This window comes from Bos taurus, chromosome 19, assembly GCF_002263795.3.
Source record: "Bos taurus isolate L1 Dominette 01449 registration number 42190680 breed Hereford chromosome 19, ARS-UCD2.0, whole genome shotgun sequence".
Taxonomy (NCBI): domain Eukaryota; kingdom Metazoa; phylum Chordata; class Mammalia; order Artiodactyla; family Bovidae; genus Bos; species Bos taurus.
Window position 1 is genome coordinate 37341192 of NC_037346.1, and position 25132 is coordinate 37366323.

General features: G+C 53.1%; 3 protein-coding genes and 1 long non-coding RNA gene across 10 annotated transcripts; 2 read left to right on the top strand and 2 right to left on the bottom strand.

Annotated features, from left to right (window-relative positions):
- Positions 1–1687: 1687 nt before the first annotated feature.
- LOC112442651 (uncharacterized) lies at positions 1688–3584 on the bottom strand. The gene is made up of 2 exons (XR_003030889.2): positions 3498–3584; positions 1688–1966 (listed from the first exon to the last, which is right to left on the bottom strand). It is a non-coding gene; the product is annotated as an uncharacterized lncRNA (long non-coding RNA).
- Positions 3585–3610: 26 nt separating this feature from the next.
- On the top strand, positions 3611–10423 carry PHOSPHO1 (phosphoethanolamine/phosphocholine phosphatase 1). Of its 5 annotated transcripts, none has more exons than XM_024980198.2 (5): positions 3611–3974; positions 5055–5153; positions 6910–7020; positions 7827–7948; positions 8658–10423. In XM_024980198.2, the coding sequence occupies exons 3-5, from the start codon at positions 6976–6978 to the stop codon at positions 9535–9537; spliced, it is 1047 nt and encodes a 348-aa protein (XP_024835966.1). In that variant the 5' UTR covers positions 3611–3974; positions 5055–5153; positions 6910–6975; the 3' UTR covers positions 9538–10423. The 5 variants fall into 5 exon arrangements, with proteins under 5 accessions (XP_024835966.1, XP_024835967.1, XP_024835968.1 ...); XM_024980199.2 differs by having other exon boundaries at positions 3611–3953; XM_024980200.2 differs by having other exon boundaries at positions 3611–3841.
- A 334-nt stretch (positions 10424–10757) lies between these two features.
- On the bottom strand, positions 10758–20005 carry ABI3 (ABI family member 3). Of its 2 annotated transcripts, none has more exons than XM_059878102.1 (8): positions 19867–20005; positions 15596–15763; positions 14337–14513; positions 12790–12875; positions 12498–12593; positions 12205–12335; positions 11527–11664; positions 10758–11222 (listed from the first exon to the last, which is right to left on the bottom strand). In XM_059878102.1, exons 1-8 carry the CDS (start codon positions 19981–19983, stop codon positions 11059–11061), a joined length of 1077 nt encoding a protein of 358 aa, XP_059734085.1. In that variant the 5' UTR covers positions 19984–20005; the 3' UTR covers positions 10758–11058. The 2 variants fall into 2 exon arrangements, with proteins under 2 accessions (XP_059734085.1, NP_001076923.1); NM_001083454.1 differs by having other exon boundaries at positions 12205–12338; positions 19867–19991.
- Positions 20006–20802: 797 nt separating this feature from the next.
- GNGT2 (G protein subunit gamma transducin 2) lies at positions 20803–25113 on the top strand. 2 transcript variants are annotated; one of them, NM_174328.2, is made up of 3 exons: positions 20803–20826; positions 22806–22911; positions 23371–23721. In NM_174328.2, the coding sequence occupies exons 2-3, from the start codon at positions 22828–22830 to the stop codon at positions 23494–23496; spliced, it is 210 nt and encodes a 69-aa protein (NP_776753.1). In that variant the 5' UTR covers positions 20803–20826; positions 22806–22827; the 3' UTR covers positions 23497–23721. The 2 variants fall into 2 exon arrangements, with proteins under 2 accessions (NP_776753.1, XP_005220538.1); XM_005220481.5 differs by lacking the exon at positions 20803–20826 and adding an exon at positions 20833–21661 and having other exon boundaries at positions 23371–25113.
- The last annotated feature ends 19 nt before the right edge of the window (positions 25114–25132 follow it).

Sequence of the window (25132 nt, forward strand, 5' to 3'; positions counted from 1 at the left end):
GAAATGCTGACCTGAACATTGGGGTTGACCACGATTGGGGTTGCTACACAGTGTCCTTGGGCAAGGTGCTTTCTTAATGTGCTTCTGCTTTCTTATTTGTAAGATGGAAATGCTAAAACCCATCTGCCAGGATTGATGTGGGGATTATGTGCCTGGCACCAGTTGGTGCCTGGTGTCTGAAACGCAAGTCTCCCGGCGGTGATCCGCTCCTCTCTCTGGTCTGTGGCCCTCCTGCCCACCAAGCTGACCAGAGAGTCAGAGGCCACATTCCTGGCCTTCTGACCACCCCAGCTCACCACGGAAGCCTGCAGCAAGAATCACACCCTCTTTGTGAGGACGAGCTGGAAAGCTCCCTCCCTGGCTGCCTGAGTCAGAGTTCATCAGGGACTCCTGTCACTGTCACCTCAGATGACTCCTGTCCCCACAAATTCTCTGCCAGATGGACTAGCCTGAATTCTAAGGTGAACCCCATAGTGGGGGAGGAAGTTCAGCAGCCCAAACGCTGGGCAGAGGCCTCAACCTGCTGGGAGCAGGGATAGGGTGGGGCAGCAAGTAGGAATTCCCATTCCTTCTGTCCCCATCTTTAGACACATGACTGATCATCCAACTTGCTGACTCATTGGCATGATGAGAGGAGAAAGTTTAAAGAGAAATAGATTTGTGTCCTGAAATTTTTAGTGTAGGGAGAACTAGCAATTTCCACATTTATTCCACAAAGGCACTTTGCAGGAAGCCCTCAAGAGCTTTGGTATTCCCAGCTACTCACTACAGAGAGTACTGAGTTCTCTCTACTTTCTTGACAGAGTAAGTTCTCTGCCCATCCCTCCCCCAGCCCCAGGGGTGAATCTGGAAACAAGATTAAAAGGGCTAATTGCATTAAGAGCCTCCTGGGAGCATGTGACCCTGGACAAGTCATTTGATCTCAATTTCCTGTTGTAAAGTGGAAATAAATCTGAAGGGACCCTGGTGTGAAGAGTTAAGGAAGGAACACAAATGGAGCACTAACATTGAGACAACACAGCAGGGGATTTGTTTCATCCAATAACAAATATCCAAGGCCTATGGTGCCAGGGTCTATATTCTAGGGACTGCTAAGCCGCTTCAGTCGTGTCTGACTCTGTGCAACCCCATAGATGGCAGCCCACAAGGCTCCCCAGCCCCTGGGATTCTCCAGGCAAGAGCACTGGAGTGGGTTGCCATTTCCTTCTCCAATGCATGAAAGTGAAAAGTGAAAGTGAACTCGCTCAGTCATGTCCGACTCTTAGCAACCCCGTGGACTGCAGCCTACCAGGCTCCTCCAGAGGTCCACGGGATTTTCCAGGCAAGAGTACAGGAGTGGGGTACCATTGCCTTCTCCGATATTCTAGAGACTAGGGGACATTAATAAATAAGCTGAACTTGGTCTCCTCATGTCTCCTGTAGGAGAAGTAGGGTGGCAGACTCTAAATGAGAAGGGATAGTGTGGGGTGATGATTAAGGCAACTAGGTTGGAGGCCCAGCGCCACCATTCACCAGCTGGGTGGCCCTGGACTAGCTAAACTCTTTGTGCCTTGACTTCCCAACAGTAAAGTAAGCCATGCACCCACTTCATAGGGTGGTAAGGATTCCATTAATTGACACATGGAAAAATACTTACGTTACCTGAAATCTCTTGGTGGGTGTGGAGCCACTAGACACAACCAAGCCAAAGAGAGGAAGAAGGAAAGATTTATTAATTAGAGCAAGCAAGGAGATCTTTCCCAAAGCAGTGTCTCTCTGATCAGCAAAACTGGAGAAGTTTTAAGCTAAGGGTACATGTGTTCTTGAAGGGGTTTGTCTGGTATATGAATATTCATGAAGGGGCTTGAGCAGAGGAGATTCAGCATAGAGTTGGGGCAAAGGTCAACAGAGTTCAAGCTTTACTTGATTGAAGTCGGAAGGGTCAACACCATCATTCCATCCTCCACCTGGGTTGCGGCCAGAGTTCCTGCAGAACTCAAAGATATGTATCAGATTGCTATGTATCCCTTGAGGAGGAACTTGGACTCTGTTTTATCACTGAACTATTTTTTCTTGACTGCTTTTCCTGTGTTCTTTCCTTAAGCTCGTTAATTACTGAGACCTATTAATGATAATCATTGTGGCCAGGCTAAGATCACAAAATGGCTTAGGAAAAAATAGCCTCTCAAAAAAAAAAAAAAGGCCTCTCAGGTCAAGAAGGCCATGCCTGATCTCCTTCTCTGGGGCCCTTCTACCCTGTGTGCTTACACTTCTGGCATCTACTATGTGCTCTGTTAGTACACGTGGCCAGTATAATAAAAGGGGCTGCAGGATGCACAACAGGGCAAGAGATGATGTCCAGGCTGAGTTCCTTCAGCAAATGGGGTGGACGTGGTCTTGAGGGGGAGAGGGCCCCAACAGGAGAGCTAGAGAAAAAGGTGAGGTGTGAAGACAGGGGTGTGAGATAAGTGAAGCAGCCAATCAGTTGAAGGAGCTGGGACACTGGGAGTTACTGGTAAGAGTATCAAGGGTCAGGTTTGCAGCTTTAAGGCGTCTGTTTCCTTTTGTATATATGGAAGCATGGCACACATTTGTCCTTTTCATCGATGAACCCATAACCCCTGGCACGGAGATTAGGGTACTCCCTGACTGACCCTGCTACCTTTGGTTTCCAGCCCTACCAGCTCCCAGATGACTCAGGCCCTTTGCATTTGCTCCTTCTCTTCTTCTAGGAATGGAGCCAGGGAGACTAGGGAGGACTGCAGTTAGACCCAGGCACGGGGTGCCCACCTTCTTCCTAGCTAACTCAGTCCCTTTGTGACCCCGTTTGAGTTAGCTGTGCGGGGGTTTGAACTCAGTTTCTCCTGCCGTCAACATTCAAACGTTAAGTGCTGCGACCTAGTACTATACCGGGTTCATAGTGTGTTCTCAGTAAATTTCTTTCCTCTCTAAACATGATCTCTACTCCTCACCACCAGGGTGGGAGGGGATGAGGGTGGAGCGGGTGTGGCTGGGAAAGGACTCAGGAAGCGAGGAGAAAGTCGGGGTTTTTATTTACAACACTACTTGCAAAGGGGCAGAGAGTCTGGTCCCCAACTCAGTGTATACAGGATAGGAGAGCGGGAAAGTCTGTAACCTGTAACCGGGGCAAGGGTCCCAAGTAGCGGGGCGAAGCGACTGCGACTGGAGGGCTGAGGGCACCCAGCCAGCCCAGCTTTGCGCACACGGGAGAGGAACTGCTTTTCCTTGGGCGGGGTCAACCGAAGCCTGCCCTCGGGCTTAGGAGCGCAGAACAGAATGAGGGCTGGAGGTGGTGGTGCATTTTTGCAAGTCCCAGGGATCTGAGCTCTGGAGGCGGGGGTGAAGAAAGTCCATTGCCCTGGCACCTTCAGGTGTGTCGGCGGGACTTACGTAGAGCCCAGCAGCAGCTCTAATGAGGGTGCCCCCCACCCACGCTCCTCTGAAGGGATGCGCTACATCTTCACCCTCCTACCCTTCCCGGCGGCACCCAATCCCACCTTCGCTCGCGCTCCGGGAGCCTGTGGAGCAGCCGGGAGGCGTGGCCTACCGGCGGCCCGCCCCTTTGATGTGCTCCGACGCCGCTGTGATTGGACAACCGCTTGTGACGTGCGGAGACTGCGGTGGGCTCCGGTGCTGCGGCAGCCGCAGCGCCAGCCGCGGCTCCGGCTCCGGCTCCCCGGTATTTAAAGGGGACGCGGCGGCGGCCTGGGGGGATGGGGGGCAAGTGGAGGGGACGGCCCAGACGCATATCATCCACGGCCCCTCCGGACTGGAGGGACTCGTGAGAGCCGAAGCCCAGAAATCCGGGGGTGGATAAGACACCGCATCCCCTCCAATTCCCGTAAGCACCCCTTGCTCCATCCTGAGCCCAAATACCTCAGCTAGCCCGTGTCCCCCTACTCTTCACACTCCAAACTCAGCCGGGACAGACCTCTGCTGCCGCCGCTCCCCACGTGAGTCCTGGACTCGCCGAGGTAGGGGAAGGTCCCAGCGTGGGGTGGGGGCTGCGCTGGGTCTGAGAGCGCTCCTTCACACGCGTGTCCGTGGGGGAGTCGCTGGAGCAGAGGAATGAGTTCCCCTCCTACCCAAGGGACTAGGTGTCTGGCTATCGCTCCATTCCCGACACAGACAAGGCGAAGGAATCCGTGCTTCCTTGCTCCCTGCCACCCACGAGTCCCCTGGTCTACCGAACTGTCCCCCTCCACCACCCCCCGCCGCCCCGCACTGGAGCGAAGCACCGGCCAGCTGGGGGTGTGCCAGAGTGCCTGCTTTCCAGCCACCTCTAAAAATATCTCTCCCCAGACTCCACCGGCAGCTGCCACCTCCTTGCCCACTGAAGATCCCCTCCTAGCTTGTCTATCCAGGCAGGGAAACACAGAGGTGACTCCTGGTCCTATCTTTCTCACTGGCACCAGAGCTCCAGGACGTCAACCCAGCTATCAGGACAACAAGCTTACAACCCAGGGGGAGTCTCCAGGGCAATAGAGGAAGTTCTGGCTGCAGTTTTCCCAAGAGGCAGCAGAGACCCTTGAATTCTAGTTCTAATCCTGATTCTGATGCTGTGTGACCCAGGATGTTAGCTTGACCTCTCTGGGCTTTTGTTTTTCTTATGCATTGCTAGTGGTGAAGGAAGGGACCAAGGAAGAAACCATGGTGAAGTTGGGAGTGCTGTCTGGGGGAGGTTGAGAATTCCAGCTTAGTGGTGGAAAGTGATTTCTAGCGATAGATACTAGGAGACCTAGTCTTGAGCAGAGGACTTGTTACTGTAGTATTTCTGGGATCCTTGCCCTTGCCACATCCTTATCCTGCAGTTTCTTGTGGAACACTGCCCTGTGGCCTCCAACCATCCATTCATGGGAATTTTCAAACTTTGTTTCCCCACCCCAAAGGTGTCCTCCCATCCTATTCCCATGGATATAATGTAACAGCACTTGCGTAAAAAGGTGCAGGGGTGCGAGGGGCCGGTGTAGGGGTGGGGGAAACACTGGTTTTAGGTAGAACCAGAATATGGACTCCCTGCCAGCCCAATGAAATCCTTCTGTCCTCTGCTCTAGCCTGCTGGAAAAGCTCAGAGGTCCTGTCCCCCTTTCCTCTGAGGGACTGTATTTGGTGACCACAAGAGGATTCAATCACTCAGGAGAAAGTTTCCAGAGGTGAGTGACCTCTCTGAATGTCCCAAGAGCCAGATTTCAGCGGGGCCTGGGGTGAATCTGACTACTGTGGGGTAGGGGTGGGTGTTGCAGCATGGCCTTCTCAATTTCGACGGGAAGACCTCTAGGGACTAAAACAAGGGCAACTCACCAACAATAAACGTTTATCTAATTTCCCTGAATCTAGTATTAGATGAAAAGAACTTAACTTTTGCTGAGAAGTTTTGAACATGATTAAAAACAAGTAGACTATTCCACCAAATTAAAAAAAAAAAGAATCAAGGGCAAAGAAATGAAATCTGGTCTCTGGGTGATTCCTGGAGACCCTTTTATCTTCATATCTGCCTGGCATGTGTCTGTCCATGTTTGCTTTTACAAGGGGTGTGGCATCCTTTGACCTTTCCTCTTTGGACTCACCTGTCCCCTGGGGGACATGTGATATCAGCCGGGATTCTGGAAGGCTAAAAGTCCATCTAGATGGGACCTGGGACAGCCCTCCCACCTCTAACCCCCCAAACATGCCCTTCCTTTACCTCACATGCCTCCCTCCCCTTCTCTCCCATATTTTTGACTTGTGTCTCCTCTCTCAATCCCTTCCCTCTTTTTGCCCACTGCCCCATTCAGCTTTGTCCACAACTAGATTCCTAGACTACAAATTCTTAGGGAAAAGGCTGAAATCCACATTGCATGTGTAGCCAGGGAGTGGGGACAGATGGGATACCTCAAGATGGAGGGAGCCCTTCCTCTGACTGGACCCCTGCTCCTGCGAAGTCCCTGTCTCTTTCTTGAGAAACTGTTGCTTCTCCTTGCTGTCCTGGGATGGTCTGGGGAGAGTCACCTTGACAAAGTCAGAGGGGTACCCAGTGTCACCCACTCTCACCACCAGAGGGCAGCAGCCAGCCAGCCCTTTGCTCCTTCCCCTGTCTAGTCTCCTGGCTCGCAGTAGCGGTCCAGATGTGTCCCAGCTGCATATAGTCTCTCATTTAAACCCAGGGTGGAGGGGAGCAGCTGGGACTTGTAGGTTTGAAGCAGCATTGGTGTAGGCCCATTAAGCCAAATCCTGTCCCCAAAGTCACATAGCAAAATCTGGCAGAAATTTCAACCTGACTTCTGGCGGACTGCCAGTCTCTAGAAACACCAGGGAGTGAGACAGTCCTAGATCACCTGTGGTACCCAGGGGTCCTAGCCCTCCAGCTTCAGTGGATGCCCAGCCCTGGGCATCTGCGTCTTCCCTTTTGAGGACAGAGGGCAGGCAAGGGTGTGGCCAGGACTTCACAAACCAGGCTTTGCCCCAAGGAAACATCGTAGCCTTGGGCAAGTTATTTAATCTCTGAGTCCTTTTCATCTGCTGAATCCATGGAATTGTGATGAGCAAGGACAGAATATGAATGAAGCTGATTTGTAAAACATGAGGTACCATACACAAGAAAGGGGCAATGAACATATAGAGAAAAAAACACTGGTCTCAGACTCTGAGATCTGGTTTTGAGATCTGTCTCTGCCATATATAGTGGGTGATGTTTGCACAAGTTGGTTATCCTTTCTAGGTCTTCAATAATATCTGTAACCTCTCCAGGATCATGAGGGATTGTTAAGAGGATGCCTAGCAAGGGCCCTGTGGTCCTTAGCTTATTTGATGGGCTGTTTTTACTGAGTGGTTCCTGAGGCTCGGGAGAGGGGATAGGATCAGGTGGATGTTGGTGGTAGAAACACTACCACCTGACCAGGCACCCTCACACGGACCTTGTATGGTTGTCAGGAGCCCTGGACCGACGGCTGGAGGCCAACAATCCCTACAGGTGGTGCTCGGGGTGATGTACTGACAATGAGCGGGTGTTTTCCAGTTGCTGGCCTCCGATGCCTGTCTAGGGTAAGTGGGTCCCTCCAGGGGTCTCTTAGGATGAGGCCTCAGCTCCATGTTCCCATCATGGGGTGGGAGGAGCCCTCTCCAGCCTCTTTTAAGCCTGCTGTCACCTCTATTAAGCCTCCACTAATCCCTGAAAGCTTCCATCCCAAGCGTGGGTCCCTGATGCTTTATATCCTCAACTCCAGGAATCCTGGGCCACTGAAACTCAGATAGATGTTGGTGAGACCAGAGAGTGACTGTAGGCATGAAGTTGAAGGGACAATTCTGTTTGGGAGGCAGATAGCCAGGTTCAAATCCCAACTCAGAAGTTAGGAGCCTTGGACTTCCCTTTTACAGGATGTGCCAGGCCATGAACATCATAGCAATATTGGAAAGGGAGTTAGGAAGAAACCAGAAAGAGGAGTGGTTTTGTCTTAACTAATTGGGGTGGAAGGTTGAGAGGGAGAAAGACAGCACAGTGATACTCTGAAGCTGTGCAGTCTGCTTGCTGTCCCTCTGGGGCAGGGCAAGCTGCAGAGGGCTTCTGCTCTCCACATGCTTGCCTTCATGCCCTCACCCTTGCCATGTTGCCCCGCATCCTCTCCCTTATCCCCCATTAACATGACCATCCCAAGATCTTGACTTCCTGGAGCTCCCCACCCCCACTCTTCCTGTCCTTTCTGCCCTGTGCTCCCCTAGCATGACATCCTCCTCGCCCTCTTCTTCCCCACCCCTTCCTCATCCCCTCCACCCCAGCCATACCCCACCACCTCACCTTCTGCCTTCTCAGCCACTGCCGCTCTCTTTCCTCTTCCTTGCCCATCTCCCAGGTATGTCGTGGCCTGGTGCGGGAGGCTCCTACTTCCCCAAGTCCCACAGCTTCTCCTGCTGCCCGCTTGCTTCGGACTCTGGCAGAAACCCCATCCGCTGACAAGTTCCTCCCAGGGAATTGGCAAGTGATTAGTGATGAGCTGTCAGCACAGGGCCCTGAAACCCCCCAGAGAAGTTGTGTCCCATCCTTGGACCCCTGCCCAGTGCCACCTGGCTGGAAGCAGCTCACAGAGCCTGCCTGGATTTTGGGTGGTCAGTCCACCTACCCGGTTCCTCCAAGACCTAAAATCCAGTTCTCTGGCCAATGCAGAAGCCCAGGCACATCACTCTCCAGGTCTGGCACTGATTGCCCACATGCCTTGGGTAGTGCCATCAAGTCTTCCCTGGCTTCTACTATCCATCACAGTCCTACAAGCCATCGGCTCTACGTGGCTGAAAAGGGGAGTGACAAATCTGCTCCAGTTGAATGAATGAATGAATGGTTTCCCTTGACTATGTTAGGGAAGAGGAGTGGAGAGTCCCTCCCACCTTCCCTGTGTCCACCACCAACAAGGGGTCATTGGAAGTCTCTAGAATGATCTAGTCCAGAAACCTTCCCAACGGAGTGACTCCTTGGAAGCTGCTCTTCCATTCTTCCACTCAAGCCCCCATGGCCCCAGATGAGAGTAGAAGAAAGGTGTCAAAGAAGCCCTTCAGGGCTCAGGAGGATGGTCCCCTGAGGATAAACCCCAGAGCAGTTAACACAGAAGTGCAAGAGGGTGGACAGGGAAGGCAGGGGTGGGGACGCCGGCGTTGCTTAACCAGCTTAACCAGCCTTGGGTCCTCCTCAGGTCTTCGATGTGCCAGCATCTCTGGCCGTGGCCCGCTAACCTGCCTCTCCTGGGCCGGCTCCTGCCGCGCCCCCTCTCGCTTGCTCCCTCCTCCTCCTGCTCCTCTCTCCCCTGCTCCCAGGACGGCGGGATGGCTGCGCAGGGCTCGCCGCGCTTCCTCCTGACCTTCGACTTTGATGAGACTATCGTGGACGAAAACAGCGACGACTCGATCGTGCGCGCAGCGCCGGGCCAGCGGCTCCCGGAAAGCCTGCGTGCCACCTACCGCGAGGGCTTCTACAACGAGTACATGCAGCGCGTCTTCCAGTACCTGGGCGACCAGGGCGTGCGGCCGCGAGACCTGCGCGCCGTCTACGAGTCCATCCCGCTGTCGCCCGGCATGGGCGAGCTGCTGCAGTTTGTGGCCAAGCAGGGTTCCTGCTTTGAGGTTATTCTCATTTCAGACGCCAACACCTTTGGCGTGGAGAGCGCGCTGCGCGCCGCCGGCCACCAAGGCCTGTTCCGCCGCATCTTCAGCAACCCTTCCGGGCCCGACGCTCGGGGGCTGCTGGCGCTGCGGCCCTTCCACTCACACAGCTGCGCGCGCTGCCCCGCCAACATGTGCAAGCACAAGGTGCTCAGCGACTACCTGCGCGAGCGGGCCCACGACGGCGTGCACTTCGAGCGCCTTTTCTACGTGGGCGACGGCGCCAACGACTTCTGTCCCGTGGGGCTGCTGGCCGGCGGCGATGTGGCCTTCCCTCGCCGCGGCTACCCCATGCACCGCCTTATCCAGGAGGCACAGAAGGCTGAGCCCAGCTCCTTCCGCGCCAGCGTGGTACCCTGGGAAAATGCCATCGAAGTGCGCCTCCATCTGCAACAGGTGCTGAAGACGTGCTGAGGACGCGGCCTGCAGGGGGCGCCTGGCGGGAAGGGGGCCAGGGGGCTGGGGACAGGGAAAGACAAACCTAGTTTTATTATTCCCTTTCCCTTTCGTTTTGATGGGTCCCTCCGGGAATTTCCGGAATCCGGAGCTCGTCCATTTGGGGGCTGGAGGAGAGAGTTCGGAGCTGTCCCCATCTATGCAGTTAACCCAGCTTGGCTGTCTCCCCCAGTTCCGCTGCAAGCGAATTCTGGAGTTTGGCCCCGCCAGGGTGGTGCGCAGACCCACGCAGGCAGCAGTGTTTTCCAAAAACCTTGCCCCCTCCCAACTGGGAGGAAAGGGTTGCCTGGCAGGGTAGAGAAGGAACATCTCCCACTGTGTTTCATTAACTGTTGCCTTGGGCCGCATGACTTCCTTCCCCTAGACTTCTGTCAGGGGTACACAGGTCCTGAAATTCCTCCCCCCGTCCCTTCAGCCCTGGACTCCCCGCGGAGAGATGGTGCTCTCCACGGACGCCATTCTCAGGCCTAGGTCTTGCTTTATCTTCTGTGACCCTACACTACACTCCTGCCTCCCCCCACGCACGCTGTCAGCGTTCCCACAGGAAGAAATGCCAGAGGGAACAATCGCCTCCTGGTGGTGGGATGAGGTAGCACACTGTCCAGGGCTCGGGTCCGGCCAGCCAGGGACCTCAGAGAACGCGACGACGTCTCCTCCTCGCACCCCAGCCTCTTCTATGCAGCAAGAAACCAGGGACTTAACCAAAGTCGCCCCGCCGACTGGACTCTCTGAACCCCTCCCCTCCCGTATGGAACAGAAAGCCATGATGTTTTAAAGCAGGGCCACTGAAACCCAACCCCCTCCTCTTTTGGTGTTTCAGAGCTATAAAGGAGGTAAAGGGGCAGAGGTGACTGAGATCTCTCGCGCCGCAGTCTGAGGGATGAGGATGAGATGATCTCTCAGAAAGCCCCACTTAAGTGAGGGAGCTGGACCCCACTCTTGGAGGAATGTCCAGTTTGGGGAACCAAGTGAATTCATAAAGCAAGGAACAGGCAAAAGAGCAGGGTGCAGCCTGTCTTCACAGAGAGGCACAAGGGTCTCATGGAGAGGGCTCAAGCAGGGATGGGAGATATTCCTGCTTAGGGCAGGCAAAGGGACTCAGTCAGCAGGAGCCTAAAAACCGGGTTACCTTTCAATCTTTCAGCACACCCCGCACCCCACCCTGCAGGGCAATCATCAAGAGGTCACCAGTTTTATTCCAAGTTGGCACTTGCAGCTGGAGACCCTGTCTTGCATGGTCCAAGGGTCTCCTGTGGATAAGATCACCAAACACCTTGGCTTCCAGTTCTTTCCTGTCTCTAGCAGGCTTCTGGGTACCTCTCCCAGGACCCCCTCCCACTGCAATGGGGGGAAGGGACAGACAACAGTTAACAGCCCAGAGGTGTGCAAGCCTGGTCCAGTCTTGAGTGAAGCTGGCTTTGGTGTGGGACTCAGGCTCACTCAAGGCAGTGCTTGAATAGCATGGCAGAGACCAGGCTGTCAGCTGATGGGCTCCACATAGTTCCCAGGGAAGAATCCAGACCCCTCGGAGCAGACACCCTCACACCATCCATCAGAGTAGCGGCGGGTGATGCAGATAACTGTGCCCTCAGAGAAGGAGAGCTCGTTGTCCTTCTGGCGGGTGTATGGGTACAGTGTCACCACTGGAGGGAGAGAGGGGAGGGTGCCGTGAGATGTGCCTCCTGCTGCACCCTGGGATGCTGGGGCCCACACCCTGAACTCTAGAGAGCACCATGGGGACTTGGGCAGGAGATGCCTTCTACCAAGCCCTGGGCTCCTCCTCAGCTGAGCTAATACTCAATATCAGGCCAGCTGCTTTTCTGTGTGGGTGTGTGGGGAATAACGGTCACACCTTTGCAAATGGAAGGGAGAATGGCTCTGGGCTAGAAGATTGGGGGGAAACCTGACCCCACAATCTGTTGCCCTTCAGTCCCAGGACTCAAGTACCTTTCTCCAAGTACGCATCAGGGACCCAGCTGGGCTCTTCGGACCCAAAGCCTGGTGGGGGTGGAGGTGGCAGCTCCAGATCATCTACATCCAGGGGTGGAGGAGGGGGCAGGTCGAGGGGCATGGGCAGCTCTGGGGCTGGGAGAGAAGCAGAAAGGCTGCAAGTGTGACACAGGCAACCCCATCCACTCCAAGAAACTTCACTGTTGGAGAGCAGGGCCCCAGGATCTACCCATTCGATGTACTCTGCCTGCAGCCCTTGTTCATCCTGCTCCTCCCACAGTGCCTCTAGCGGGTGGTAGGTGCTCAGTAAACAGCAATGTTGAACAGTGTAGGGTGATCAGACTCTGCCACTTGGCTGGGCAAGCCTTGAGCAAGTCACTTAATTTAACTTCACAGGCTCAGTTTCTTCATCTGTTGAATGGGAGTGTGAAGATCCTAAGCAGTCAAATTTAAGCAAGAAAATGGATGAGAAGCTTTGACTTGGTAAAAAGCAGGGGCTAAATTATGTTAGCCTGCTTCCTCTGCTTTCTTCCTGTCACTTCTACCTTGGACAAAGTTCACTGACATAGGCCCAGTTGGATCCAACTGGGGTGAGGTGAGGTGAGGTTTTCTCACTCGAGAGGTGAGAAGACAACCCCAAACGTTGAGATAGGAGGAGGAGGCAGGGCTCCTTACCCGGTGGGGGCAAAGACAGTTTCTCCAACGAAGTGGGTAGCAGGAAGAAGTCAGGGGCAGCAGGTGGTGGGGGTGGGGGGTGGGGGGCTGCCTGCCCCTTGGTCATGGAGACCCCACCGACACCTTCGGCGCTGCTGAAGACCAGAGAGAAAGGGGCTTTGCTAGGTTGGGGGACAACTTCCTAACTCAGTACCCAAGCTGACCCCGCCCCTTCAATCACAAGCTCCGCCCTTGTGGTCCGCAGTCTTAATCCACCTTCATGACCACCCCAACCTAAAACCTGTGGGGCTCACCCGGCTGAGGCCAGTGAGGAGGCAGAGGAGGCGGCGGAGAGTCTGCCGTCGGGCACCACGGGGGCCTGCACGGGTTCGGGGATCCGGGGTGCTCTCCTGGGGTGGGAAGATAGGAGGGGTGAAGTGACGTCGAGGGGGAAGCCATCAGGCGAGCAGGGGTTCGGGGTGAGAAGAGGCAGTTGTCGGAGGAGGAAGTTTGGCGCCTGGCTTGAAGGGACGGGAGGTGGGGAGTAGTTTCTGGTTGAGGGGAGGGAGAGAAGGGGATGCAGGTTACGATTGTGGGAGACCTCACCCTAGGGTGGCGGAGGCGGGAGTAGCAGGCGCCTTGATGCTCTTACGAGACAAGGTCCCAGTCCGCGACAGCTGCGTGCTCAGATCCTGCAGGGGGGAGCAGGGGGCGGGGGCTGACACCCACAGGGGCCTGCAACAGCGCCCCTCCATCCCAGAGAGGAAACGGGGGAGGGGCAGATGAGAACTGGGAGAGTGGGGAGGAGGGAGAGCAAGTTCCGACTTCCACTTCCCAGCCTGCTCTCCCACCCCACCCCTCTCAGTCTTGCTCTTGGCAGACCGGGCCTTAAATCTGCCATAGGCTCAGGCAGACAGGATCTGAAGGCCACTTCCTCTTGCAGGGCCTCAGCAGCTGAGCCCCATTCTCACCCAAAGCCTCTGAGCGCATAGCTTTGTGGGCCTTAACTCTGAGAAACCCCAACTCCAGCCCACAGCTGAGGAGGTAGAGGCTGAGGTAGAAACCTCCCACCTGTCATTTTCACGGGCCTGAGGAACTGGCTTTGGGGAGTTCAGGGCAGAGAGGAGCAGAATGTACAGAGTACAAGTGACAAGCTGTGAACTCATGTGCAAGAGAGCACTAAAGTTGGTGATGGAGTTTCCCCAAGAATAGGTACATGAGGAATGATGTCCTCTGCTATCCTCCCCTGGAGACAAGATAAAAGGGACTTGAACTCAGGCATAAAGAATTTAGGTTGGATAAAAGGAAGAACTTACTGGTAAGAGGGCCTAGCGACTGAAAGAGGGAGTGTGATTTCTGTTTTGGAGGGAGATGTTGTGTTAAGGAAATCAAGGGGCTGTTTAGATACAGGAGAGCAGCCAATCTAATCTGGAATGTTGACGTGTGGGGACAAGGAATGGATAAAATGGGATTAAGGGTGTGTCCTCTTCCACCTCGCAGAAGGAGGTAGGCTGTGAAGAAAATGCCAGTCTTCAGCATGTCCTCATTTGAGTGCCTGCATCCCCCGCCCTCCCCACCCAACAGCAACTCTGGGTGACTGTTCAGCACAGTGACCTCAAACCTCCAGACAGAGGAAGTTGCTGTTCTCATGTGGCTGGGGAACCATTCTCATGCACCCTGACGTCTTCCCTCTCCGCTCTTCCCCTTCACACACACACACACCCATCCTGTACCCACAAGTTTGTATGTGTGAGCCCAGGTGGCATTGTCAGCAGGTCTTGTGATAAGGGTAAAGGTCAGTTATTAAGAGAAAGGTCGTGATGAATTTTAAAGGAAGAAGATGGGCCCCCTCTCCTATAAGGGGGCCCCATGGGGAGCAGCAGAGCCACTTAGGGCGATGGCTTCAGGGAATGAGGAAGGAAAGGGGCTGCAGGGTGGGACAAGAACATGGTCCTGGAAGAGAAGTGAGGCTCTAGAGCGAAGGGAGCCATGAGGCAGAAGAGGCTGGGGGCACTTCCCTGGTGGTCCAGTGGTTAGGGCTCTGTGCTTCCGCTGCATGGGGCATGGACTGGGGAAACAAAATCCCCATGAGGTATGGCCTTAAAAAAACAGAGGCTGTGCTGTGGAGAAAGAGGAGGGGCCCCTCTCTCTACCTTGATCCCATGGCCAATGTCATCCAGGCAACTGAAGTTGAGGGGTCTCCTGTAGTAGGGCGTGAGGTGAGGCAGGCTCTCAGGGGCGATGATCTTCTGGCCGGGAGGCAGCCGCTGGACAGTGGCTAAGGTGCCGATCTCCCTTCGGGCCACTTTCTCCATATGCATGTTCACCATCTGTGTGACAGAGTTGGAGGTGACAATGCTCTTTCCCTTAAAACTTTGGGGAGGGGGAGAGGCCATGGGAGGCAGCGAGGTGCCGGGAAAGAGAGAGTTTTGTCCCTGAGGTCACACAGCATTTGGGTAAAGAGTTGCCAGGAGAGGATGGAGCCACTTTGGAGCAACTTCCAGTGGAAGAGAACAAGAGTTATTATTAGCTGAGCAGGAACCAGAGGAAAAGAGAAAACACAGCATCCTTAAGGGGTGCTGGGAGGAGGCTGGGCCAGCTTGGGAGCAGAGGGAGACAATGTGGAGGTGGCTGAGAATCATGGCTGAATCAGCTCTCCCTCTTGCTGCTAAGTCACATCAGTCGCGTCCGGCTCTGTGCGACCCCATAGACGGCAGCCCACCAGGCTCCCCCGTCCCTGGGATTCTCCAGGCAAGAATACTGGAGTGGGTTGCCTTGGGGGACAATATAAGCGAATCAACTTCCTCTTGGAATGTTCTTTGGAGAAACCTACATCTCTGAGAGGGTGTGAACTTCAGTCTGCTGGGGTGAGAGAAAAAGACACACTCACACTGAACATGTGAGTGATGCACAGGCCAGGCTGATGCATGTGGTTTATGGGGTAATTCCTCGGCCAAGGATTCAGGAAGGAAGGAGGAGGGTGTATATGCGAGATGGGGTGGGACGCTGTGTGGTGGTGGCAGCGCTTCCAGGGCTGAGAATGACCTTGCCAAGCAAGCAGTCTGACTTTGGGATATTTATAAAGTCACCGCCTGTGTTTAGATGAAAACAGGGTACATTTGCCTCTTTTCTGTGCTATGTAGCCACTGTGGAGGGGAGAGCCTGCTTTCTATCGTGTAGGAAGGAATTCAGAAAGAGTTCTGCCATCAGGGAGTTCCTGGTCAGAAGGGGACAGCAAGGCCCACCCCTGAGACACATGGAAGCTCAAAAAGCTTGGCAAGTGCCAACTTTCTGGGACAGAGGTGGGTGTTTGGATGTAGAGGAAGGCAGGAAAGAACTTTTGCTGCAGAAGATGTCCGGGTGGGGCTGAAGAGTTAGGGGCTGAGGCGAGCAGCTTTCCCCCAGCTTTTACCTGGCCCAGTGTGCTCACGCGGGCTTCCACCTGCCTCAGGGCAGCCGCCTGAAGATCCAGCATCCGCAGGGTGTGTCCAGCCAGATTGCCCACCTGGTAGGCCACGCTGGCCAGGGCCTGGGTGGTGAAAGCCATGGTCTCCTCCAGTGCTTTTCGCTTGTCCGTGGCCTGAAATACACACAGCCCTGGCATGTTCCACTGGGTCCTTGGCTGTGGGCTGGGATGGGATAGGGTATGAAGAAGATGGGGGCTGAGTTGGGAGAAAGCGGTTACCGTCAGATGTTTGAGGAGGTTTCTGTAAGAACGATGCGGTAAGAAGGACTCAAGGGGTATTAGGAAAGTGACTCTGCAGCCCTGGGAACTGGGTCCAAGGGGAGGTAAAGATACCCTTCTCAGATAGTCACACTGAGGATTAGCCCTACTACCCTCCTGAAGATATTTTTTTAGGGGGGATCGTAAATGGTGAACAGTAGAAAGGAAAGAGGAAGTCAACACTGGCTGGAAAAGATATTATTGGACTTGAAAACCAAACAACCAACCTCAGGCCCTCATCCCAGACCTTCTAACCAGAATCCCCTGGGCATGTGGCCAATGAATCTGTACCTTTAAAAGCTCCTTAGGTGACTCCTGAGCTCCTGGCTTAGCTCTGGTCTGCAAGGCGGTGTTTGGGAACCAATAATTTGGTCCATTTTATTGATAAGAAACTGAAGCCCAGAAGGGGTAGAATAAAGCAACTTCTAACTGTAGCCTATATTGTGAAAGTGTTAGTTGCTCAGTTGTGTCTAACTCTTTGTGACCCCATGGACTGTAGCCCACCAGGCTTCTCTGTGGAATTTTCCAGGCAAGAATACTGGAGTGGGTTGCCATTCCCTTCTCCAGGGAATCTTCCTGACCCAGGGATCAAACCCAGGCCTCCCACATTGCAGGCAGATTCTTTACTGTCTGAGCCACCAGAGAAGTGTAGCCTGTATAACCGGGGCCTGTATAGGGTCCCACAAGGCTGGCTCCTGTTTTTCTCCTCACCCTCATCCCCTTCCTCTCTCCTGCTCACTCATGGTCCTCCAGCCACATTGGCTATTGGGTCTCAGTTCCTGATCAAGCTGAGATTGCTTGTACCTCAGGACTTTTGCACTTGTTGTACTTCAGGTCTTCAGAGATACTTGCCCGATCACCCCAAGATCTCCCCTAGCCCACCTCTGTATTGACTCTGTATTAGATTTACTGTTTTCTTCATAGAACTTAGTACCATCTGAAATTTTTTATCTATGTACTTCATTATCTATCCCCCCATACACACACACACACACACACACACACACACACACACACACACACATCCACATACACTAGAATGTAAGCCCTAAGAGGGAAGGGAGCTCATCTGTTTTATTCTGTATCCTATCCTGGAATAGTTAGTGCCCAACATACAGATGAAACTTGATGAATATGCATTTGTGAATTAATCAGTGGGTTGAATGCAAACCCAAACACTTGCTGGCCATGTTCCTACTGCCTGCCAGGCACTGTGCCCGGTGCTGGCTAGGGCCACACTTCCAGGCAGTGGTGGTGGGGTGGGCAGGGAGTGTCTGAAGACTGAAGAGGGTTTACTTCTCTAGTCATTTGGTTCCCCAGGCAGCTTCCTCATCTCAGGTTGGGACACGAGGGTAGGGGCCAATCCAGGGCAAGTCTGGGGAGAGGCCAGCAGACTAATCAGTAAGGCTGCACCCTGAGGTCTCCTTGTTAAGGGCCTTCAGTTGATCCTCGAGGCCCATAGTGGAGAACAGACCTAGAACCTATCTAAGCAGGGTGCTCAAAGAGACCTGGGAGCATCTAGTGTAGCCCCAATGAAACTTGAACCAAAGGGTGGGCCCAGAACCTTCTCCCCTCAGGTGCTTCTCCATGCCTTTCTGTTCCAAAGAGGCTAAGAACTGCTTATTTGCATCCAATTTACATATCATCAACATACATAACTGAGTGCCTTGAAAAGGCAAAGAGATCAACCCAGAAAGAACAACAGGTCTAATTGTAGTTCAAGACTGTCCTTGAGTAGATGAGGAAATGAAGGCCCAGAATGGAGCAGTGACTACTCTGTATTAGCTGGCCTCTCTTGTACTCACCCCTCCCTGGACTGGCATGTGGAATTCATCACTGGATTTTTCCTGTCAGTCCAAACAGGAAACATGTCTGCTTGGGCCCAGCTCTGGGGAGGACAGAGCCTGGATGCCTACCGACTCCTGGCTTTGGTCTTAACCCAAAGTCAGGTCTAGAGAAACAAAGGTCTGGGATCCATCTTCATGGCTGACTGCTTATTCATCATGCAAATTACCCTGTCTACAAACTCAATGGACCCTGACAGAGAACTCTGCAGTTGACCCTAGCTTGTCCTCCCCCATTCCCCAAGGGCTTCCTGACACCTGCTTGAGATGGAGGGGGCGGTGTGAGGAAGGAGGGGAGATCGTGGGAACCAGGTCTTATTTAAGACCAGTTTTGAGAAGTCATCCAAATCCTTCCTAGGCATTTGCTCCTCAGAAAATCCTCAGAGGAGCCAGGGAAGGTAACTGGTTCTGTGGTCTAGTAGTGTTCTGCATGAAGGAAGCTGAAATCCAAGGATTCTGACCTGGGTCAGGGCTTCTGAGGCCCTGAGGGTTTTTGCAAGGGCTGCTTCACCTCAGTAGAATTAACTTTGAATATCTATATTTGTCTTTCATCCATCTGATGAAAGGTGATGATGATAGTAACAGCTGCCATTTATCCTGCCCTTCTTGAGGGAGAAACACTGGGCTAAATGTGCTAATACATTATTACGTTTAACCCATGTGACCACTGTGATAAAAGGTATAAGAATCACAAGGGAAACTTGCCCCATGTCCGGGAGCTGGACACTGGACTCAGGTCTTTCTGACCTCAAATTCTGTGTGCACCCCATATGTGCAAATGAGAACCCATCCAGAAATGCTTTGAGATGTGCAGAAGTTATTAAACAAGAATGGGAAAGAGGGCCTCCATCCTAGTCCATAGGAGGAGCTTGCCTTCCAGTGCTAGGGGAATGCAGCTAGTTCACAAGCCACATTCCAGCTCAGTTTCAGTACCCACAGTCACTCAGGATCTACAGTGGGAGTAGCATTTTCAACTAGAGATTTGGGGGGGAATGCTCTGGAGTCAAAGTTGCTTGTTCAAATCCAGGTTCTACTATTAGCTTGGAGACCCTGGGAACGTAAGTTAACTTTTCAGAAGCTCAGCCTCCTGGTTGTGAAGTGGGAGTGGTCCTCACCTCACAGACTGGGGTGAGGACTGAAGAGGGCAATGAAGGCAGTTCAGATGCAAAGCACTTTAACTGCTGTTGCCATGACCTTTCTTTAATCTGCCATTTTCTCATAAGCATTTTCTCCTTTTATTTTTATTTTTTTTTAAACACTCACTCCTACGGAGCTGAGAGGTCCCAGTGCAAATAAACTGTCTTAAAATCATACAGCATGTCAGGGAGGGAAAGGCAGAGAGGAGAGGGTTCAGCTGCAGAAGTCAAGGCTAGGCTGATGCCCAGGTCTGCCATTGCCAAGCAATGTGACCTTGGACAAGTCACCTTGCCTCCCTGAACTGCTGTCCCTTCATCTATGAAACGGGAATAATGATATTGTCTCACAAGGCTGTTATGAAGGCTGTCCTTTTCTGTTCATCCAAGCACCTACTCTCCGTCCGAGGACAACACCCCAATTTAGAAAACTGTTTTAAAATGCCACTCTCCTTGCATTTTGCTGGTAGTCTGCTGCATGCAGTCATATTGTCCATCCCCCTGCCTCTGAGTCAAACTCCATCTCTTTAACCCAACATAGGGTGACATCTCTCAACTCTCCCTCAGCTATCAGGGACAGAGTTTTCTCTCGTCCATCTCAAGTTCAAGACAATGTTTGGGAAGTTCTTCTGAAGTCTCACCTAGAGCCAGCGTGAACATGGAATGATGGCACCAACAGCTGTGTGAGGACAAGTCTTTAGACCTCTGGATCTGAGTGGGACGTTCGGAAGGAGAGGAGCCTGCGGGGAGGCCTATAGCAGGACGGGGTAGCACTGCCTTCCCTGGGCATCTCTGAGGCTCTGGGAAAGAGGAGTACAGGAGGGCCTGGGAGCACACGTCAGCATGAGAATTTAAGGGTCTGGGATGAAACCAGCCTGGAGTGGGAGGATAGCTCAGCCAACGCCCAGGCCAAGCACCTGTCAGGATGGGCTCTGGGCCCCTGGAGGGGCTGGGGTGCCAGGCCTGCACCCGCTCTGCTTACCTGCACGTAGTTGTCCTCGCAGTAGTCTGCGACTCGCAGCAGGGAGCTGTGGTTGCCCCTCAGGGCCTCCCGGCCCGTGGGGATCTCAAACTCCTGCAGTTGCTGTAGCTCCGCCATGGCCCCTGGCCTCTGCCCGGCTCCCCGGGGAGCCTGCCGGTTTTGCACCTCACTCTGCCCTTGATTGGTCGCTCTGCCTTCCCTCCCTCTCACTGCTTTTGGTTTCCTCTGCGTGAGACCCAAACCTGCTAGCAAGGGGCAGGCATGCTATGCGGGGACAAGAGGAAGTTAGTCCCCACTCCCTGGGCCTGTGCCACTTTGTCCCCTGCCCAGAGGAAGGGAGAAAAGGGGGGGCTCCTTTGGGGGCCCAGCCCCCCAATCCCTCCTAGCAGAGGAAGCCAAGGTCGGGGCGGCTGTGATTGCTCCCTGGGCCTGGAGAGGAAGCTGCGGCGGGGGCTGGGATGGGAGACAGGAGGAAGGGGGCTGGCCTGCTCTGGGAGGTGGAGATGGATTTTCCACTCATGGAAGGGGAGGAAAGGGCAGAGGGTGGGGGCTTCCTTGGGAAGCTCGGGATGAGTCACCAAGAGACAGGGGACTGGAGGGTGGAGAGGATATGGAGACGGGTCATGCTGGGGGCCCATAGGGCGGTGGTGCCACAACAATGGAAAACAGCCAATGCAGCAGCCAGAGGGACCAGGCAGGACACTGAGAAGATACAACCAGAGGTCCCCTGAGAAGTGTTATCAAGTCTCCGAAGGGTTACCTGCAATGAAGATCTGGTGTATGTACATGCTCTGGGCCTGGTGGAGGCAGGACAAGATGAAATTGACCAAGTGGAGCATAAGGGACTCAGATTAGACAACAGGAAGGACTTGGCTTTGAGAAGCACCAGGTTTAAATTCCAGATTAACACGTCAGTCGTAGGAAGCAGCAGTGGCCAGAGCATCAAGCCTGCTTCAGGAGGTATGTGCTGCATTTCCTGAATTCACTAGAGACTCAGACTGGATGATGTCCGGGGTCCTGTCCTGATCTCAAACTCTTAGAGCTCAGAGCTGTCAATGGGAATTGATTTCTGGAGTAAGGGAATTTAGGAGGGACTCTGGGCCTCCTCCCTGCCCCTATTACTGGGGAGTCTGTCATTCTAAAGTCAGGAAAAAAAAAAAAGAATCCCTCACTGACCACATTGGTCCCTTAATATCTGCTCCTTGAGAGGGTCCCTTGTCACTCACTGGACAGGCGTCAGGCTGAGCAGAAGCTCTACTGCTGCTGCTGCTAAGTCGCTTGAGTCGTGTCCGACTCTGTGCGACCCCATAGACGGCAGCCCACCAGGCTCCCCTGTCCCTGGGATTCTCCAGGCAAGAACACTGGAGTGGGTTGCCATTTCCTTCTCCAATGCATCAAAATGAAAAGTGAAAGTGAAGTCGCTCAGTCGTGTCTGACTCTTCGTGACCCCATGGACAGCAGCCTACCAGGCTCCTCCTCCGTCCATGGGATTTTCTAGGCAAAAGTACTGGAGTGGGGTGCCATTGCCTTCTCCGGAGCAGAAGCTCAGTGACTGTTAAATGACATAGCCCTTGGGTGGTCCTGGAGGAGACCAAGAGAGAGATCAGGATGTGAGCCCTGTGCTCAGGGACTGCTGAGGGAGACACGTGTGCCGGGCTTAGAGGGAGGCATGGAGACAAAGAAGCATGGACGTGGGTGCTGGCAGTGGCCATGGCCCCTAGCTGATGGGCATAGCATCCTGAGTACATTTTCATGGAACGAGTGAATGAAATTTGAGCTCGGAGAACCTTGTAAGGTGAGATGGTGGGGCTTGAGTGAGGGACACAGAGGCTTCTCGGATGAGGGAAGTTGGGAGGTGGTGTAGGACTTGCCTCATTGGAAATAGCCTCAGAGCAGGCTCAGACGTAGGGGAGGAGGGGGCTTGGGAGAGAAGACTGGGGAAGGGGAGCAGGCAGGGCTGGAGGGTAAGAATGGGGAAATGGGCTCTAAGCCAGAGGGGTCACTATAGGAGAGGGGCTGATTGCGGGGGGCGAGACAGGTTGCCTGCAGTGGTGGTAGTCTGGAAGGCTCAAGCTGCTGGATGAGTTTAGAACCTTGAGCCTATGATCAGCTTAGGCATCAGAGATTTGGGCTTCCAGACCATCTGCTTTGTCTAAAGACTTTCAGCTGATAAGGAGCTAGGAGGCTCAAACGCCTTCGTCTGGGTCTTGAAGTGCACGCTCTTGCTTGGCAGGTGAGAGGGGCTGAGGTTGCACTGGACTGGGATCTAGTCTTAGAATTATTGAGGTTAGAAACCAGGCGGGCCTTCCTGATAACCCTGTGGTAGTGATAATGATGATAAACACATTGTGTTTATTATATGCCAGGCAGTGTGTTAAAATATTTTACAGACATTATTTTCTTAATCCTCACAATAATCATATACGGTAGGTACCATTATTATACCGTTTTGCAGATGGGGAAACGAAGGTTGAAGGAGGATGCGCTCCAGCTTGGAAGCTGCCAAGTCACAATCGGAACTGGAGTCTGGAAGACTCCAGAGCCTTTCTCTTAATCACTAGGGTAGTCTTTCTTCTGGCAGGACCTGAATTTTCCTGAAAACTGCCTAATGAGCTACCTGTGTTGGTGCAACAGTAACTTTGCTTCCCAAATCTGTCTCACTGAAAGAAACTGCTCTTCTCTCCCTTCTCCATGCTCTGATCCCCATTTTCTCCATAGACAGATCTTATCTAAGGGCAAAGACTGTGTGTGCCTGCCCCATCCTCTCCTCCTGAGCCTAGCTCACAGTAGGGTAGGGGCAGGGGCTGCAGTGAATCCTTGGTGAGCGATGAGAATGTATGGTGAGCAGGGACGAGGTTAGAAGCTGAGGTATGGAGAGTACAGAGGAGGAGCTGGGGGTGACCAGGGGATTTAAAGTCCTGGCTGTGGATGCTTTCCAGGGCCTGGTCTCTCCAGGACAGGATGGCCCAAGAGCTCAGCGAGAAGGAACTCTTAAAGATGGAGGTAGAGCAGCTGAAGAAGGAAGTGAAGAACCCAAGAGCTCTGGTGAGCCTCCTCTTTCACTCCCTGCTGCCTCTTCTCTATCCCTTTCTGGTCCTCATGGAGACAGGACACAAAGGAAGGTGTGATGAACAGCAGGGTGGTGGGACCTTTCCAGGGCAGTAGAAAGAGCAAGAGGTGCCTCTGGAATGGGCTGGGAGGTGGGAGGAGGCAAAGTTTGTTCCTACAAAGGTGCACAAGAGATAACCTCAGAGCCTGGAGGGCTTGGTGTGTCCAATTCAGTCCCTGGACTGGGCCTGGCCAAATATCCCTCACAAGTAAGAATCAGGCTTTCTGGTTCTGGTCAAGGAACTCATACTCCTCTCACACCTGCCTGTGCCTCTCATCTTTCTTCTCTCCTGTCTCTACTCCCATCCTGCCCAGAAACCTGTTTTTTGGGGACTGAGCAAATCATGAATCCTGAGCAACAGAAAAGGGCTAGAACCACACTCTGCTTTCTCCCAGATTTCCAAAACAGGAAAGGAAATCAAGGATTATGTGGAGGCTGAAGCAGGAAACGACCCTCTTCTTAAAGGCATCCCTGAGGACAAGAATCCCTTCAAGGAAAAAGGCGGTTGTATAATAAGCTGATGGTGCTGGAGCCCCTCACCCTGAATGCCTGCCCCTCCTCAGCCCTCTCCCCACCAGAACCAAGTACCCTGGGATGTGCAGGGAAGCAGTGGATGTTCACTCTCTCTTAGTCACAGGATGAGTAAAGAGGCCCAGCTGCACTCATCGTGAATCCATTCCCCAGTTCCACTGTGAACTCTTCTCTCCCATTACCTCCATCACCTGCTGGGTCACTGCTGACCCCACCTGGAACCGCTCCCAGGAGAGCCGCCCTGGCTCAGGACGCAATTCCCTGAGAGCCCGGACAGTCCTTGGGAAACAGTTACTCCTCCTTAAAATGCCTCCTATTTCCCCCTCCACTGTCTGCCTAGGAACCAGCATTTCCATCCAGAGCTTCTGGGTTGAGGATTGGAGTTGGGGGGGCCCTTTTCCCCCACCTCATGTCTGGTCCTGTGGAACTCCTCCCGGTCATTTAGATAACCTGAGATTGGCCTGGTGACAAAAAGAGCTTGTAAAGTCATGATGTCATGATTTATTGAATATTACTGAGTGTCTGTTCCATGTTGAGCTAGGATAAAAGAGCAAGCAAAATTCAAGTGGCTCTTATTGTCATGGAATCTAGCAGAGAAGACACGAAACAGAGTTACAATTAAATCAGTAAGTGCTACAGTGGCAAAGGGGGAGTCGAGGCTGGTGTAGGAACACACAGCAGAGGGACATTCAGGGCACTGAACAAGGTCAAAGTGAACTGTTGCAGACAGTTGGGAGGGGAGGGTGAGGACAAATCCAGCAGGGGTAAAACATGGGGCTGGAGAGGAAGATGAAGTCAGGTCTAAAGGACTTTGCTGTGAGCTCAGGTAAGAACTTTCTTTTTTATTCTCATTGCAACAGAAAGCTGATGAAGGTATTTAAGCAGCAGAAGGCCAGGCTTTGATTAGCATAAGGGAGGTTGGATCCTGCTTAGAGCTGAAAGACTAATTCCTAGGCCTTGTTAGCAAGAAGATTACTGTCTAAAGAAGCCACAGACAGACATTCATGATACAATGTGTTCAGTGCAATGACAGAGAAGTCTGTGCGGAGGATGAGGGGGACATAGGAAGACTACAGAATCCAGCTGAGTGGCTGCATTGCATGCTGGGAGAGAGTGAGATAGATGGGCCCCAGGCTGAACAGTTTCTCCCCTGTGGACAGGAATTCCATAATAGCAGAAACTCCATAAATGCAGGATGATAGAGGAGGCCGGGCCCTGCCCAGATAGGAGATAAAAGACCACATATTCCTCATTCTTGAAATTAAGGAGACCTCCCAGCCTACACATGCATAGAAAGGCTCCTTGGAGGTCGAAAGAGAGGGGGCATCACCTCATAGTAAAAGATGCAACTACCCGTAGCCCTCTTCACTAAAATCTACCTTGGCTAAAAGATGTCTACACACACATGGGAGGATGCTGAGATGTCCCAAATACAGACTCAGAACAGGGCAAAGCCATATGACCGACCAAAGGAAACCGGAAGAAATGCCTCATAAGTGATTGAAGCCCCCACAGTGGTGTGACTCTCTCGGAGCCCATCATGTGTCTGTCCACATGTACTGTACTCTTTTTCCCTCCTAATAAACACTGACTGTTTCACTACTTTCCATCTCTATGTGGAAATTC

Bases quoted from the DNA above. Each gene is read 5' to 3' on its own strand.
- PHOSPHO1 (XM_024980198.2), top strand. From the start codon at position 6,976: ATGAGCGGGTGTTTTCCAGTTGCTGGCCTCCGATGCCTGTCTAGG. The intron at 7,021-7,826 runs GTAAGTGGGTCC...CCCATCTCCCAG, and splicing joins GCCTCCGATGCCTGTCTAGG to GTATGTCGTGGCCTGGTGCG. The intron at 7,949-8,657 runs GCAAGTGATTAG...GGTCCTCCTCAG, and splicing joins AAGTTCCTCCCAGGGAATTG to GTCTTCGATGTGCCAGCATC.
- ABI3 (NM_001083454.1), bottom strand. From the start codon at position 19,983: ATGGCGGAGCTACAGCAACTGCAGGAGTTTGAGATCCCCACGGGCCGG. The intron at 15,764-19,866 runs GTAAGCAGAGCG...TGTGTATTTCAG, and splicing joins GCGAGGACAACTACGTGCAG to GCCACGGACAAGCGAAAAGC. The intron at 14,514-15,595 runs GTAAAAGCTGGG...TCTGTCACACAG, and splicing joins GCGTGAGCACACTGGGCCAG to ATGGTGAACATGCATATGGA.
- GNGT2 (NM_174328.2), top strand. From the start codon at position 22,828: ATGGCCCAAGAGCTCAGCGAGAAGGAACTCTTAAAGATGGAGGTAGAG. The intron at 22,912-23,370 runs GTGAGCCTCCTC...GCTTTCTCCCAG, and splicing joins TGAAGAACCCAAGAGCTCTG to ATTTCCAAAACAGGAAAGGA.